The sequence below is a fragment of the Barbus barbus genome (assembly GCF_936440315.1).
Source record: "Barbus barbus genome assembly, chromosome: 21".
In the NCBI taxonomy this organism is placed as follows: Eukaryota; Metazoa; Chordata; class Actinopteri; order Cypriniformes; family Cyprinidae; genus Barbus; species Barbus barbus.
This window is the reverse complement of record NC_136749.1, coordinates 10585024-10602004: the sequence shown is the minus strand read 5'-3', so window position 1 is coordinate 10602004 and position 16981 is coordinate 10585024. Positions and strand designations below refer to the sequence as shown.

At 36.1% G+C, this 16981-nt stretch overlaps 1 protein-coding gene across 1 annotated transcript in view; it reads left to right on the top strand.

Moving 5' to 3' along the window:
- The window catches only part of LOC306887635 (oxysterol-binding protein-related protein 3-like), an 81443-nt gene extending 65247 nt beyond the window's left edge, over positions 1–16196 (top strand). The window contains exons 15-22 of the mRNA XM_079445533.1: positions 3264–3401; positions 3488–3551; positions 3653–3731; positions 11154–11298; positions 11995–12139; positions 12336–12462; positions 14993–15115; positions 15216–16196. Coding sequence (XP_079301659.1) covers positions 3264–3401; positions 3488–3551; positions 3653–3731; positions 11154–11298; positions 11995–12139; positions 12336–12462; positions 14993–15115; positions 15216–15312 — 918 coding nt within the window. The 3' untranslated portion in view covers positions 15313–16196. The remainder of the gene's footprint in view (positions 1–3263; positions 3402–3487; positions 3552–3652; positions 3732–11153; positions 11299–11994; positions 12140–12335; positions 12463–14992; positions 15116–15215) is intronic.
- The last annotated feature ends 785 nt before the right edge of the window (positions 16197–16981 follow it).

Sequence of the window (16981 nt, the reverse complement as noted above, 5' to 3'; positions counted from 1 at the left end):
ACCCAGTGGAAAACCCCCCAAAAGTGTGCCGTACTGAACTGTACCGTGCCGTACTATGCAGTGGAAAAGCGCCATAACAGAACCGCAGACAGCCGGGGCGTCACTGAATGTGAGAGCTTTATCTGCTATAGAGGTCACAGCTCTGGGGAGTCAAAGAGCCTATGGTGACTTGAACTTTTGGAGGTAAAGTTTACGACTCTTTGTCCCCATGCATGGCAATTTGCATATGAACTGGATTGGAAGTTGATATACAAACTAATAAAGATTCCTAGAACACTTGTATGTTGCATAGGTATCGACATATAATATACACTCTCAATTAGATCATCCGAAGACGAATTGATAGAGACCAAACATGATACAGTTAAAGTGATATTAACTAGTGATCTATCATAAGCATGCATAAAACAGGATACAATACACAAGAACATATACAAGAACAGTAATAATATACACAATGACCTGAAGGATATGTGTGTTCATTCACAGAAAGGTTTTTCTATGAATTAATTAGAGAAGAGTCCATTTTCCTAAGGGGAAATGAAGTGAGTGTTGCTCTACCCGCATTCCTTTGAGTAATAAAACTGGTGTTATCAGATTGGTTGCCATGGAACCGGGGGCCTGGAGTCATCACAGACATACAGGCACCTAGTATGTGTATTGGGTGAGGGTAAATTAAATTGTATTCATCAAAAACATGTCTAATTAATTGAAATAATGAAACTTACAATACTAAACAGCAATTGATAAAAAGTTGAACAAAAATACAAATGTTTTATTTTTCTGCTAAATAAATTCTGGTAAATATTCCTTTAAAAATAATGTTTCAATAATTGTATTATTAGCTGTAGTGCTATCATTACATGAAGTAATATTTTTGTCACGATTGAGGCAAAGCGGCTGAAAACAGTGTTTTCGTGTTAAACAAAAACGTGCGTCTGCTCCATTCATTCACTCAGAGATTCATATTTAAAATGTATTTTTGCTGATTAATATTCGCAGACATTAGTCCAAATTGTGTTTTGATTTAAGTGTACTTACCTACTTTTGATGAATCCATCCAAAATTTGGCAAATTCCATGATATTCCGCCTTATACTTTAAATTCCGTATTTAAGACTGGATTCCGCGATTCCGTCTGCATATAAATATTAAATATTATAATACAAAATATTATAATACTATATTATATCAAAATAATATATATATATATAATTTGAGTATTGGATATATTGTTTACTTTTAATATTATAATATTCACACATTTATAGTTTGATTTCAAGTAAGCATTCTATAACAATCATTGTTATAATAATATACCACAATACAGTATTATATCACAATAATTTGAAATGATGGTATATTATCATTACATTGTATGTTTGCTATTAATATTGTTAAGTTCACAAACACACACACATCCATAGTCTGACTTATGATGTTACAATGCATTAGACTTAATTAGACTGATGTGATTGTCTAGGAGTAGAGTGATTCTTTTGAAAGCCTGTCTTATCCAAGCTCATCATCATGAGATCCACTGTTACTCATGAGAGCATGGTTATTGTTCAGAGATCATTCTCCCTTCTTGGAGATGTGCTTTAGTCAGCTGCACTCTACTGTATCCAGTGACACTCTGAGTGCCCATCATTGTTCTTAGTCTCTTGAGGAAAAAAGTAATCCTCTGTCTCAGTTTAAATAATAGGTTCAGCTTTCGAATTTTCATTGCACTAATGTCTAGGCCAGTAGATTAGTGGCTTTTCAGTATGCTTACTGATGAAGTTTAATCACAAATCTTAAATCTTAATTTAAATCTTGGCCTGTTATTTCATAGAAGAAATTGTCTCCAGCCAAAAAATACATTTCTCTACCTCTGAAATGACTTTCAATCTTAGCTGATGTCACATAGGCCACATTTTCCCTCAGTTGATTGGCTAAAGAAAATATTTCTGGTACTGAATGGAAATGAGGTGCACGAGAGCTCCTTAGTTATTACAGTAATTTACAGTTAACATTAATATAACTAAGATTCCAGCAATAATAGCACATACTGTAATGACATGACAGGTTTGAAAAAGTAGCATTACCATTGGGATATTTTGAAATTATTATTATTATTTTTTTTTTTGAAAACATGACTTTCAGCTTTTATATGCCTGTTAAAAAGTCTCCTGGGCTCTGGAGGTGTTCCAGAAGAGGACTCGTCCTCTACAAACAAATGCAAAGTCACATTAAAGTGTAAAACACTGACTTTTCCTATTCCAATCAATTCCCAATAGATGAAAAACAAGTCCAGACTATATGTTTTGTTTCACGCAAGATTCTGAAAATAAAATAGGTTGTGAATTCAAAAGTTCTTAAAGGAGTAGTTCACCCAAAAATTAAGATTAACATGTACTCACCTTCAAGCTGTTTAAAGTTTGAACGAGTTTGTTTCTTCATCAGAACAGATTTGGAGAAATTTAGCATTACGTCACTTGCTCACCAGTGGATCCTCTGCAGTGAATGGGTGCCGTCAGAGTGAGAGTCCAAACAGCTGCTAAAAACATCACAATAATCCACAAATAATCCACATGACTCCAGTCCACCAATTAATGCCTTGTAAAGTGAAAAGCTGTGTGTTCGTAATAAACAAATTCATCATTAACACATTTTTAACTTCAAATTATTACTTCCGGCTAAAATACAAGTCTTCTAGGCATAAATAATATTGTTTAATTCCAATAATCTCATCTGAATCTTGAAAGAAATGTGCAGGGATCACGCATTGTTTATAAGTGAGACCAGTCCAAAACAGTCCTAAACAAATACATTGGTGGATTTTGATTTGACAGGACAACAGGGTATGGACATTTTTACCGGAGGAAGCTTTATCATGGATTATAGACTCGTATGTTTGCCAGAAGTGATATTTTCAAATTAAAAAGCCTTAATGATGGATGTTTCTCTTACAAACATGCAACTTTTCACTTTACAAGATGACATTGACGGACTGGACTCGTGTGGATTACTTGTAGATTATTGTGATGTTTTTATCAGCTGTTTGATCACTCGTTCTGACGGCACCCATTTACTGCAGAGGATCCATTGGTGTAATGCAAAATTTCTCCAAATCTGTTCCGATGTATAAACAAATTCAGTTACTGTACATTTTGGATACCCTGATGTGGGTAGATTTTCAGGAGATTTTCATTTTAGGGTGAATTAAGTATCCCTTTAATAAAATATACATAACTAACTAAATGCGCTGTGTTATGTTTGTAGGTGTACATCGCTACATTTGCTGTGTCTAGCTATGCTTCAAGTTACTACAGAGCAGGAGGAAAACCCTTTAATCCAGTGTTGGGTGAGACCTACGAGTGTGATCGTCCAGACAAAGGCTTTCGTTTTGTGGCAGAGCAGGTAGGATGCTCACTGTAAGCTGTAATTGTGAGCAGGTTTGTGAATGTGCGTACGGCTCTCACAGCTGCTCTGTTTTCATCCTCCAGGTCAGCCATCACCCCCCCATTTCTGCCTGTCAAGCCGAATCTAAAAACTTCATCTTTTGGCAAGGTAACAGCACACTAATAATACCAGGCTTATTGTGTCAGTACAAATAAGCTAATGTTGTCTGTAGATATGAAGCTGAGTGTGTTGTATGTGACTGATATTAGACGTGAGGTGGAGGAATAAGTTTTGGGGGAAGTCCATGGAGATTGTACCTGTAGGAACTTCTCATGTGGTTCTCCCTGGGTGAGTTCTTTATTTTTGTCTGTTTAATAAATTCACAGCCCACTCTGCTCTTTTTGGTTCAAGCCATGTCTCAGGTGTTGAAGCATCTCAAGCTCTTAGGTTCAATGTTCTTACTGCAGTGGAATTTTACAGCCATATGGCAAATTAATTTACACAAACATTAACTCTAGATAACATTTCTAAAATGGTCAGATTGTTACAAAGTTGCATTACGATTGACTGTACTTTCTACAAAAATAAGAAAGTGGCACGCAATAAATCATTCAGTGCTTTAAACAAAATTATAACAACATGACATAAATTGCTGTTGTTTCTGTAAAAGAATGAATCATCCAAAATAGTTAGAAAATTTCTGAGAACTCCTTTTGTGTGTGTGTGTGTGTGTGTGTGTGTGTGTGTGTGTGCATGTTTATGTGGTTTATGAGGACACACATTTGTATAATGACATGGGTATGACAGAGGTATTACAATATGAAGGTGGTTTATGAGGACACTGCCTATGTCCCCGTAATTCAAAAGGCTTAAAAACATACTAAATGGTGTTTTTTTGAAAATCTAAACATGCACAAAGTCTCCTGTGAGGGCTAAGTTTAGGTGTAGGGTTGGTATAGGGCAATAGCACACACAGTTTGTTCAGTATAAAAACCATTACGCCTATGGAGAGTCCCCATAAACCACAAAAACCAACATGTGTGTGTGTGTGTGTGTGTGTGTGTGTGTGTGTGTGTGTGTGTGTGTGTAAATATTGATGTTTATGCACAGCATGCAGAAAGTAAATTGACAGACATTGTGGAATTGTGGAGATTATTAATTTTTTTACAGTGCAACTGTACTGTCTTTTTGGAACATGTGAGTGCATCAGAGAATGCAAGTCTCCTCATGTTTCGAGTTTTTTATTGTTCGACACAGTTACACCATGTTTATTTTGCAAGCGAGTAACATGCTGTGACAAATCACCTCTCATCTATATCAAATTAGTTCATTTAAATGAATTTCACATATTAGCACTATATGCTTATAATACACTTAAAAATAACTCAGTAATAGTAATTTGTGGCTGTCATAAATTCATATTTAATTTATATAATTGATTATTGTGACAACAGTTCAACTAACTGTTTAAGAAATGTTGGATATGTCTCATTTCACATAATTAGTTTATATTATATCATATATAAAATACATATATCAGTGAAAACTCATAACAGTCATTAACACTAAAAATTAGAGAGGGTGATCAGAATAGGAGATCTTGTATCACCCAGAGGGAGTTTATTTTGTGCTAATGACCGGATGACTGTACATTACACCCATCATTACAGTGTATGTCTGTTTACCATCTAAGTAAATAAATGGGCATAGACTATTGATTTGAATTGAAAAAAAAAAAAAAACATTACCCCAAAACTGACAACAATATGCACTATATACTACAAAGTGTGGATAAAAAGAAGTGGTCCTTTGCTCATAAGGATAATAGTGGCTATTAAACAGGGGACTGGGGCCAATTAGGGGCAATGATATAAAGTGATTTACAAGAAGACAAAACAAAAATTAAGCTAAAAAGTATGTATGCATATATAGTTCTTAATTCACCCCCTCAACAACAGTGTTGAAAACCTGGATATATGAGGAATCGTAATTTTAAAAGTATGATATCTAGACCTGGAAAAGTAATGTGAATTAGTACAATAGTAAAACTCCATGTGTGAATGAATACACTGATATTTTCTCTATTTATGCCAAACTCTATAATATTTTTTTTTAAATTGTGAGTAAAAATAATTTTGACAGTTTTGAATATGTTACGTGTCAGAAACAGTAACCTGATGTCTTGGCTAAACCAAGTGAGAACAGATTGTAGTCTGGGTAATTTGTATCTTTAATGATGGCATTGTCCAAATTATAGCAGCAGCTGTGGTTGATGTTGTCAGTGTCCTTGTTCACCCTAAGCATTGGAGCTGTTATCTTTCCTGGAAACAGCAGACTGGGGCAGCGAGGCGTTGAAGTTGTCAGCGACAACAGCAGCCAGTTACTCAGCAGCACACATTGTAATGACATATGATGACGGACTGTCTGTGCCGAGTGGGTTGTTACGCTTCCACTGTTCTACGGGTTTTGCAAATCCTGTGAATGGAGCTCAGTGTCCTCCACCAAACTCAGCTTATACTTTAAAAGTTACAATGCGTTCTAGTTTTGGTGATTTACTGTTGTTTTGTTTTGGAAATTTGTCTGCAACAGGTACTTGGGGTCTGAACAGTAAATACCATAAAATGAATATTAGTGGAGGCTAAATGGGTTTTTCAGTAAATGGTGCCAAGATCTAGAGTAGGGCAGCTGATGATGTGCACTATAAAGCTGACATATTTCACAGCTCTCTGGAATACTTCATTCTGATTGGTCGATTATAGCATTCTGTGTTCTAATAACCTTTGTATAATGACTTCTGAACTGTATAATTGACGTTTGTTGTCCCAGGGATCTGATTCTTAAATAGTTTCACTCGTATCACTCCAAGCTCTCTTCTTTCTCGCATAATAAAATAAGTTCACTCAAATCAACATTTCATTCCTCATTATTTATTTACAAGTAGCCATAAAAAGAGGAAAACATACAGTCAGCTCGTCATTAATGCAAAATATTATGGGTTATCTTAGACTCCGCCAGTTTGTGTTTTGGGTCCTTATCACCCTCTCAAGGTTAGGCCACAAGGCACCCAGGCTGGAATTTGATCAAAAATATGTAGTAAATACAGTAATATTGTAAAATATTATTACAATTTAAAATAACTGTTTTCTATTTGAATATATTTTAAAATGTAATTTATTCCTGTGATAGCAAAGCTGAATTTTCAGCATCATTACTCCAGTCTTCAGTGTCACATGATCCTTCTGAAATCGTTCTAATATGCAGATTTGCATATTAAAAAGTTCAAAAGAACAGCATTTATTTCAAACAGAAATTTTGGTGTAACAGTGTGAACACCTTTATTTTAATTTTTGATTGCATCTTTGCTGAATAAAAGTGTACATTTCTTTTAAAAACAATTTTTTCTGACCCAAAACTAGTAGTCTCATAGTCTCGCCATAGAGATATTTTTGTAATTTTTTCACCTTGTTTTGCTCCTTGATTGGTTCCACAGGTGTTTTGCATCCCCTGTGTTACCTTGATACCCTCATGTGTATTTAGCCCTTGTGTTTCTCTGGTTCTTTGTCAGGTGTTGTTTTGGCCTGTTTCTGGATGGTTAGGATTTGTCTAGTCTCGCGTAGCCAGACCTTCAGACTGATGGCAGAAGGTCTGGAATTTATGTCCGCTTTCATTGGCCAAGGCCTGCCCATGAGGGCTTTTGAATGACATATCAAACAACCAATCATAGTTCGTTTCGTTTAGCGCCACGAAACTCTCGGATGCATGTTAAAGATTCTATGCCGCGAAGTATTTCACATACTTTTGAAAATCCAGCGTTTAGTTGACCCTGATAAGCGTTCGTCGTCACATTTGTAAACATGACGGCTTTCTTCTTTCGTGAGGGGGTTTGGCGCAACGGCATCTTTGTTTGCCGGCGGACCGAAAATAAACACGTCACACACTCGCATCTCCCGGAAATTCGGTTTAATTCAACCAGTCAGATTACGACTTAGACGAAAAATCCAATACTGCTCATAAAAGGGGGGCGGCCAAGATGGCTTCATAGCAATACAGGTTTGCTGGAGCTCTTAAAAACTGCTCAGATCCCGGGTTTTTTAAAAACAGTTCATGTTCACTAACTGGAAAGATACAGTTTATATTATGAGTTAAGTAGCCTTCTTTAATTATCTTTTTTTCCTTTGCGTTTTTTTGAGCTCTTCTGAAGACGCTTTTGCCAGCTAGTCGCTAATAATAATAATCCACGTGCTTTTGCTGTAAATTGCTGTGCTGACTTGCGAATATGGAGGACAAAGAAGAAACTCTCCTTGCTATGCACAGCTATGCAAGGAGAACTCTAAACGCTGAATTGGAGGCAGTTGTTGGACAGGCTGAGTTCACACTTTTACTCGATACACCTGAACCGGACCCTGCAAAAAAAAGTAAACCGAGCGCCGACAGTCCTTCAGTGAGTGATGCCATGCTAATGAGATTCATGCAGAGAATGGAGGCCATGTACGATTATGGATCTTTGGTGGGGATATATTAGGGTCAGAATCAGATAGCTTAGGTCATTTTCATTTATTAGTAATTTCACTTAACCAGCAAACTGTAATTCTCGGAAATATATATGCGTGCAACAGTGGCGGCTGGTGAAAAATATTTAAGTAAAATTTACAAAAAAATGTTTTTAAACAAAAATATCTGAATGAAGAATTCTTTCTTTTTTTTATTTACATTAATGCTACTCGACGTCGCCGGCGCTGCCATACTGCACTCGTACTCCTCTGAGGTAAATGTCCCGCGCAGCAGGTGCACTGCTCTAATCGTGGTACTACGGGCGATATTTTCAGAGCCCCCAAACCATAAAATTCAATGACGATGATTGGCAAAATATAAACTTTTTTGCGTAGCAACAGGGGAACCATTGGCTTAAATTCCAGCACTGTAGGGCTGAGCGAACTGGAGCCCAGGGAAGACAGCCTATTGGCTACTACTACACCAACATGAAGTGAATGCAAATATCATTCTGGAGAGTTCTAAACACATTCTAAAGTAAAACCATTAATAGCATGTCATTAACACAGATCAGTTTTCAAAATGAGAGATTATTAAAAACTTCTTATTAAAAAAAAAAAAAAAAAAAAAAAAAAAACTGGCAGGGAATTCGGCGCCCCAGCGCCCTCTATGGGCGAGCCGCTGCTGGCGTGCAATAATTCTTTGGATAATGAATTTTTTTTAAACAAATTAGATGAGAAGCTTACATATTGGTCTAATAAATTTCCTAATGCATTTTTCATTCTAGGAGGAGACTCTAGTCCTGCACTATTAGACCTAATAGACAAGTTTGAATTGGTGGACATTTGGAGAGAGAGATTCCCTAACAATTTAGAGTTTACTTGGGCCAATAAAAGTGGTTCAAGACAATCTTGTATTGATTATTGGCTCAAATCAAAATGTGTCAAATTTTGATCTGAATGTCGGCATTCAATGTACCCCGTTGACCGACCACAAAACTATCTTTATTAATACCCCCCTAGATTATGTAACAGGCCAATGCAGAGCTTCTTTGTGGAAAATCACTGTTAGAATTACCAGATGTGAAGGATAAAATAAAAAAATTAATTGTTAGATATTGGAAAGCAGCCACAATTCAAAATTATTTTGGTACCAATTGGGAGCTAGACTCGGTTAATTATGTTAAGGTTTAATCTGAAAGTGATAGATTTTTTTGTGATAGCATTGTTACTCCTGAGGAAGTACAAAGAGCAATTAGGGGTTGAAAAACAATAAGTCCCCAGGGTGTGATGGACTTACAGCTGAGCTGTACAAATTATTTGCTGATGAACTTACTCCCTTTTTAACTCAGGTTTTTAGAGAAAGTATTGAAAAAGAGGCTTTACTTCCTATATTGATGCAAGGTATCATAACTTTAATTCCTAAACCTAAGAAAGATCTTACCAATCTAGACAACTGGTGACCCTTCACACTCCTTAACAATGACTATAACATTTTCGCCATAGTATTTGCTAAAAGACTTAAAGATTGTTTGGATACTGTTATAGATGAGACTCAGTCTGGATTTATGAGGGACCGACATATAATGAACAATATTAGATTCGTTTTAGACTTATTGGATTATAGTGATTTGCTGGAACATAATAGTTTTATTCTTTTCCTGGATTTTTATAAAGCGTTTGATTCAGTTAAACATAAATTTATATTTAAATCAGTTGAAAAATTTGGTTTTGGTGAATATTTTTGTAAGGCGGTAAAAACTCTATATTACAACTGTAGTAGCACAGTTAAATTAAAATATGGTATTTCTCCTAGATTTTACTTGTCACGTGGTATTAGGCAAGGGTGTCCATTATCCCCTTATTTATTTTACTAGTTTCCCAGATATTTGCTTCTTATATTTCTAATAGTGGTCTTCATGGTATCTCTGTTGCTGACAAACAGATACTCATCAGTCAGCTGCTGATGATACCACTCTTTTTTTGCAAGATGCTAACCAAGTTCCTTTAGCATTAAACTATATCCTGCAGTTCTCCAAAGCATCAGGCCTGTTCTTGAACCTCTCAAAATGTGAACTGATGTCCATCAAAGAATGTAATTTGTCAGAAATTTGTAATATTCAAATCAAAGATCAGGTATCGTACTTAGGTGTTATTATAACAAAAAATGAATTAGAAAGAAGCTCCTTAAATTTGAATCCATTAATTGAGAGTACTCAGAAAAAACTGAATATGTGGCTCCAACGTGATTTCTCATTGAAGGGAAGAATCTTACTAGCCAAAGCTGAAGTTTTGTCAAGGTTAACATATGCTGCTCTCTCTTTGAATGTTGACACTGCCATTCTTAAACAAAAATGATACAATGCTTCTCAACTTTGGAAGAATAAACCTAAACAGAAAGAACAGTTGGTGTTAATATCATATTAACACCAACTGTTCTTTCTGTTTAGAAAACAATGAAATATCTTTACATTTATTCTGGAATTGCTCTTACACATCATTTTGGTGTGACATTCTTGACTTTATCAAATGTTATGTGAATCCTAATTTTGAGTTTACTTATAGCAATGTCATTTTTGGCTTTCATGAATGTGAAAAAAAGTGATGCCTATTTTATAAACCTTATTTTCCTGTTAGCTAAATATCATATTCATAAATTTTCTAAATGCAAACCTCTTTTTTTAAGATTAAACTTGAAATGAAAATGTATTTTGAGTCTATTGAGTTCTCTACGAACATAAAAGCAATAAGAACAATGACTTTGTTGAAGGACTTGGCACTTCCTTTGGACTGAAAGACAATGTCCCTGAACGGTTGTTGTATTGTTATGTTTTGACAATGACAATTGTTATTGTTTGTTGTTGTTGTTGTTTTTTTTTTTTAAGCATTCAATTAAAAAAAAAAAAAAAAAATGACGACTTCGACATTCCTGAATGTTTCCAGAAAGGTGTGCCATATGTATTAGACGTTTAGCCAACGTTCCGTCTGAGGCTGAGACTAATATAAATACAATATAAACATATTTTGGCAAATGAGACATACAAAAACTGTATGCTATTATTTGAACAATTAGCCTATTTTAGATAATGTTTACTTAAAATACACTATTTAAACAATGGCTTTATTTATAGACATACAGAAGTTAACTAACGCTAATAACCAACACATCTGTTAATCAGATAACCTAGCATGGTTATCATCCAGTAATCTCAGAATGACAAAATACTTGCCTGCTACTAGTAAATATGTATCTACACTCACACTTTCCTCTCAACTTCAGCTTTGGAGATCACTATGAATGGAATAAAGTGACATCATGTATTCATAACATTCTGAGTGGGCAGCGCTGGATCGAGCACTACGGAGAAATCTCCATCAAAAACTCCAACAGTGAAAAATGCCAGTGCAAAGTCACCTTCATCAAGGTCAGCTGCCCCTGCTTTTTGTCCAGTCTGAGAAAAAAAAAATAGATTCTGAAATGTTTCATTTTTTGATATTTTTAAGGTTTCTTTACACAAATGTATTGTACGAGATGTTATTGTGATTCAAACCCACCACGTTTCACCATCTGACATCCTTCACACGTGTAGTTCACACATGACACAAAGCATGTCAGTCAACTCTTCCTGGCCTTTCAGAGAGCGCCACATTCCTTAGCATCTAATGAGCGATCTGTGAGGCACAGTTGAGAAAATTGAACTCAGACAATGAGGTCTTAAAAGACTTCCAGCAGACTTCAAGGACAACGGGTCAGGCTTTACTGAGGGGTGAAGAAAAGACAGAAAGAGATCAGACAGGAGATCAATTAGGGCAAAGGAGAGCAAGATCACAACAAGAAATGGGACAAAATGGTACAAAAGTCAGATAATTATTCATGATTCATCCCCCTGAGATATTAAGCTCACTGTCTGACTCAAGTCTGACATCTGCTGGAGATCTCCTCCATCTGACCTTGCTGTTAAATGTCACGGTTCATTATAATGTGATACCTTGATGGTGAATTAATTCTGTATTTTCACTCATTTGTGTAGTATCAGTATAATTAACCCAGGTGGTCTGGTTTAAATATGTGCACACTTGTTTGGAGGTGCTCTGATCAAACGTGTCCGTGTCCTTCATAGGCAAAGTACTGGAACTCCAGCATGAACGAGGTGGAGGGAGCTGTCACAGATCACAAAGGGAAAATCGTGCACAAGCTGTTTGGGAAATGGCACGAGGGGATGTACTGCGGCAGCCCACCCTCTGCTACATGCATCTGGAGGACGAGTAGGAACCAACACACACACACACACACACACACACACAGTCTGCCCTCTTTTTTAGATGTGCCATATTTTTCTGGTGCCTACTGGCTGATGTAATTCAGACAATAAAGTTGCTAGTGTTTATTAGTTCTTTGTTTCATAATGTATTTAATGAAAACATTTTATCAGCTTTTATTTGTGTGTGTTTATGTGTACAGATCCCATGCCTCCTGACTATGAGCAGTACTACGGTTTCACCAAGTTTGCTATGGAGCTCAATGAGCTCGACCCTCTTACCAAAGTACTTCTTCCTCCCACAGACACCAGACTACGGTTCGACCAGAGGTATTGCAAATGAAAGTTTATATAAAAACATTAACCATTTCACTTAATTAGATTTATTATATATAATTTAATAATTCTTATTTTACTTTCACCTTTCATACAGAATAGGTTACAAAAGTTGAACATGATAATGCCACTAACAGCAATTACACTATACTGTGCTGATAAATATAATGCAATTTTTAAACGAAACCAGAAATGTTGGCCTAAATAAATTAAAAATTAACAATGATAGAATAAATGAAAACTTATTGAATGAAAAAAAAGTTTTGACTGAATCAGAATATCCAATGGGCAGTAGATCAAGGTAATTTTAATATTATTTATATTCTATAATTGTAATCGTGCGGATCCTGCAAACATTTATTAATAGACAGTCAAAACACAGGCAGGGTCGAACAAATGGCAAACAGGTATATAGAGGGCAAGACAGATGAGTACTCAAACAGGTGTGGTCTTCGATCGGTGAACAATATCCAGAGGGCTTGACAAGAGGGGTAATCCGATAACACCATGATAATCCAGGCGAGGTACAAACTGAATCCAAACAGCAAGACGAGAGAGCAATCCAAGGCAGGCTATAAGCTTCAGGGCAGGTGGAGATAACACAGAATTGAGATACACAGGCTAGGACCAAGACACGAATGACTCAGGTAATAAACAGGATAAACTAGACTAAAACTCAGACAATAAACTGGCTCCGTAAAGTGCTATCACTTGGAGAGCGATAAACACAGACAATACTCAGCAACTCGAGCAGGATCTGAGTGGGTGTTATATAGTGTGTTAACATAGTCTCATCCCAACTCGTCACATATTGACGCTTGCTTTTTGCGTTGCTTTTTGACACTCAAGGTACCCCTTTAGCGTCACTTTTCGACGTGAAGGGAAGGTAATTTTTTTAAATAGGAAACTTAGCGTATATTAATCATTTTTAAATAAATTATGCCAGTACTTGCATCTGCCTCCTATATCTTGCGTTTTCTTCACAGATGGTAGGTTTAGGGGCAGGGGTTGGGTAAATCATATAAATAAATCTATTTTGACTGTTTACATTGAAAAATCACACCCCTACATATATGCAATAATGGCAACCTTATTATGACGATCAAATTCCCAATATCGCGTTAGCATATCGACGCCGAAAAGTTACGCTAAAGGGGTACCTTCCCTTCACGTCGAAAAGTGACGCTAAAGGGGTACCTTCCCTTCACGTCGAAAAGTGACGCTAAAGGGGTACCTTGAGCGTCAAAAAGCGACGCAAAAACCAAGCGTCAATATGTGACGAGTTGGGATGAGACCGGGTTGAGTGTGTCTAATAGCTTTCAGGTGAGCGTGTTATTGGTTACAGCTGTGTGTAATCAGTGCAATGGCTGATGGGAAATGCAGTCCAGGGTGATGTGTAACAGTCTGTGTGGTGTGAAAGTCAATATAATGGAAGGGCGACCTCTGGTGGCAATCATTTGAGTAATTTTAGTACTTAAACTTATTTCACTTAGTTGCCAAGACAGAATTTCTAAGTTTCTTTTTTAAGTTTATCATCTGATATTTATATTTCAGTCTATTTCTTTTTTTCTATAAATAAAAATTATTTTTAATTAACAATATTGCAGTAGATGAGACAATATTGCAGTACCTTCCCTTCACGTCGAAAAGTGACGCTAAAGGGGTACCTTCCCTTCACGTCGAAAAGTGACGCTAAAGGGGTACCTTCCCTTCACGTCGAAAAGTGACGCTAAAGGGGTACCTTGAGCGTCAAAAAGCGACGCAAAAACCAAGCGTCAATATGTGACGAGTTGGGATGAGACCGGGTTGAGTGTGTCTAATAGCTTTCAGGTGAGCGTGTTATTGGTTACAGCTGTGTGTAATCAGTGCAATGGCTGATGGGAAATGCAGTCCAGGGTGATGTGTAACAGTCTGTGTGGTGTGAAAGTCAATATAATGGAAGGGCGACCTCTGGTGGCAATCATTTGAGTAATTTTAGTACTTAAACTTATTTCACTTAGTTGCCAAGACAGAATTTCTAAGTTTCTTTTTTAAGTTTATCATCTGATATTTATATTTCAGTCTATTTCTTTTTTTCTATAAATAAAAATTATTTTTAATTAACAATATTGCAGTAGATGAGACAACTGCCAAGTAAACTGGACAATTATCCGTGCTTTAAAGTTTCACTATCACAGAAGAAACTAAAATGTGATTATTAAAAATGATATGCCATGAATATTAAGTTATTTGAGTGCACACTAATAACAATGATCTTATTCATTTTTCTAATTAAAAAATGATGAGCTAAGCTGTTGCCATTATAAGTTTTGTTATTGTAATTTTACAATTCACATATTGATATGTGACAATTCTTATGGACATTGTAGAAAAACTATGCTACGAGTAATTTTGACATACATGGTTGGAGTTATTCCGACATAAATGTGTCACAGCCGATGAAACCGGACAGAACCTTCATCAATGCATCAGTCATGTTACGCAAGGACAAATGAATTTCATATGAGACTGTTTGTGTCTGCAGGTTATTGGAGGAAGGGAACGTTGAATCTGCAGAGGTGCAGAAGCAGAGAATCGAACAGCTGCAGCGAGAGAGACGCAGAGTCCTGGAGGAGAACCACATGACACATCAACCTCGATTCTTCCAGTATGAACGAACTACCCTACTTACTGTCTTTTTAGGCAAAATACATTACATAGCAAATCCAGTTAGTTGTTAAATCTGTTTTCTGCTTAATCACCAACAGGAAGTCCAAAGATGACACCTGGGTGAGCAACAACACTTACTGGGAGTTGAGGAAAGATCCTGGATTCAGTAACCTTGACTGTCCGGTTCTCTGGTAACTCAGAGGCAGCCAATATACATCTGTGCTCACTGTTGCCTGCTATTATCTGTTCTGGCCAACATTACAGCTTCAAGAGACAACACACACCTTTTAAAGTGAGGTAGAGACTGATAAAGCTGTGAGAGACTGGTGGCTGATTGTTTCAAATCATTCCTTAATATTTATAATTTAATGTCCCAACAGTTCAGTTGCCTTAATATGCTTACATTATGTTGTAGTTTCATTTATGCAAATGAATCCCTTGGAAGTAAGAGAAATATGCAATCCTGGCCCATATGTGTGTGTTTTTTTTTTTGTTGTTATTGTTGATGTGCATTGTAAGTAGCACAAGAAACCAAGAGAAAAACAGTTGGATTGTGGTCCCTTGTGGCTAAATGTAGTACTGCAGGTGACCGCACCTTAAAAAAGATGTATAGTATGTGGTCAGAACAAAACTGCATCGTCTACCTCTTAAAATCAAACTGTCGAGGAATTTGATGTATATTAGAATATGAATATAATACATATAATGCCTTATATTAAATTATGTACATTTACTTTGCTAGAACTTTTAATCAAATCCAATGTATCGTCACAAAGTATTGTAATTTTACAACCGCCTTTTACTCTGAGACACTTGAATGAACAAAATGTTTGAGGTTCTCAGAAACATTTATATTCATCTTAACTTATTCACAAGACTGACAGATGGCTCAACAATACTGAACATTATCATCACACACATGAGCCTGGCAGTGTTTTAAAGCTTCTTCCACACGGTTTGACCTGTAACCTGTGCTCATTTCACTACGCACTACAATGAATGATGTTGGGGGACTGGGGTACTTGCGTGTTGATCACTGCAGCGTTTCCTCTGTCCTTCAATAAAGTCTCACTTTAAACAAAACCCCTTTTGGAACCTTTTTCAGATTTTGTAGTCTGGGATTTTCTGTCACAACAGAAGATGAAATGTACTGCTATGAATCAGTTTGCATGCAGAAGCATCATCCCTGACCTGTTATTCGTGTAGGCTTTTTTTTTTTTTTTTTTTTTTATGGACTTTTGCTGTGGTTGAGGAAAAACCTTGACAACCCACAATATTTCCTGCTGACATATGCATTGCAACACTGGGTATAATGAGTCATAGTGTTAAAAAGGAGATTTAAAAGTAGTTAAAAAGGAAAAGGAGATGAAAAAATAATGGGGCTAATACTAAAACTAGATTAAGAGAATTAAATTAAATAATACACAAACATTTTTGGTTCCAGTAGTAAATATATACTCAGGTGTTTCAATAAATTGGATAAAAGGAAACCGGGTCTTCATTATAAAAATCAGTACTTTTGGGTTAAATGAGAGGTGTTACATTTAAAGATAATAATAATAGGTACTTCACTCAGCTAATGTACAATGAATGCAGTATGCTTTTTATATTTCTGGACCTGGACTGCATTTCCCAAAAGTAGCCTAAAAAAGATTGTAGAAACAAAAGACACCATTTTTCTACCTATACAATCTACTTAGGTTAATAGGGTGAAGTCAGCTAAAATGGACTATCAGGTAAAATGGGCCAAATAAGGTTGTAGCATCATATCTCTTTAAATTTAAACTGATCTTGCATGGTTGCTTCAACACTTGTTGACATGTAACAATATTTCTTAATTGGTCTGAGTTTTTAATTGGTCTGA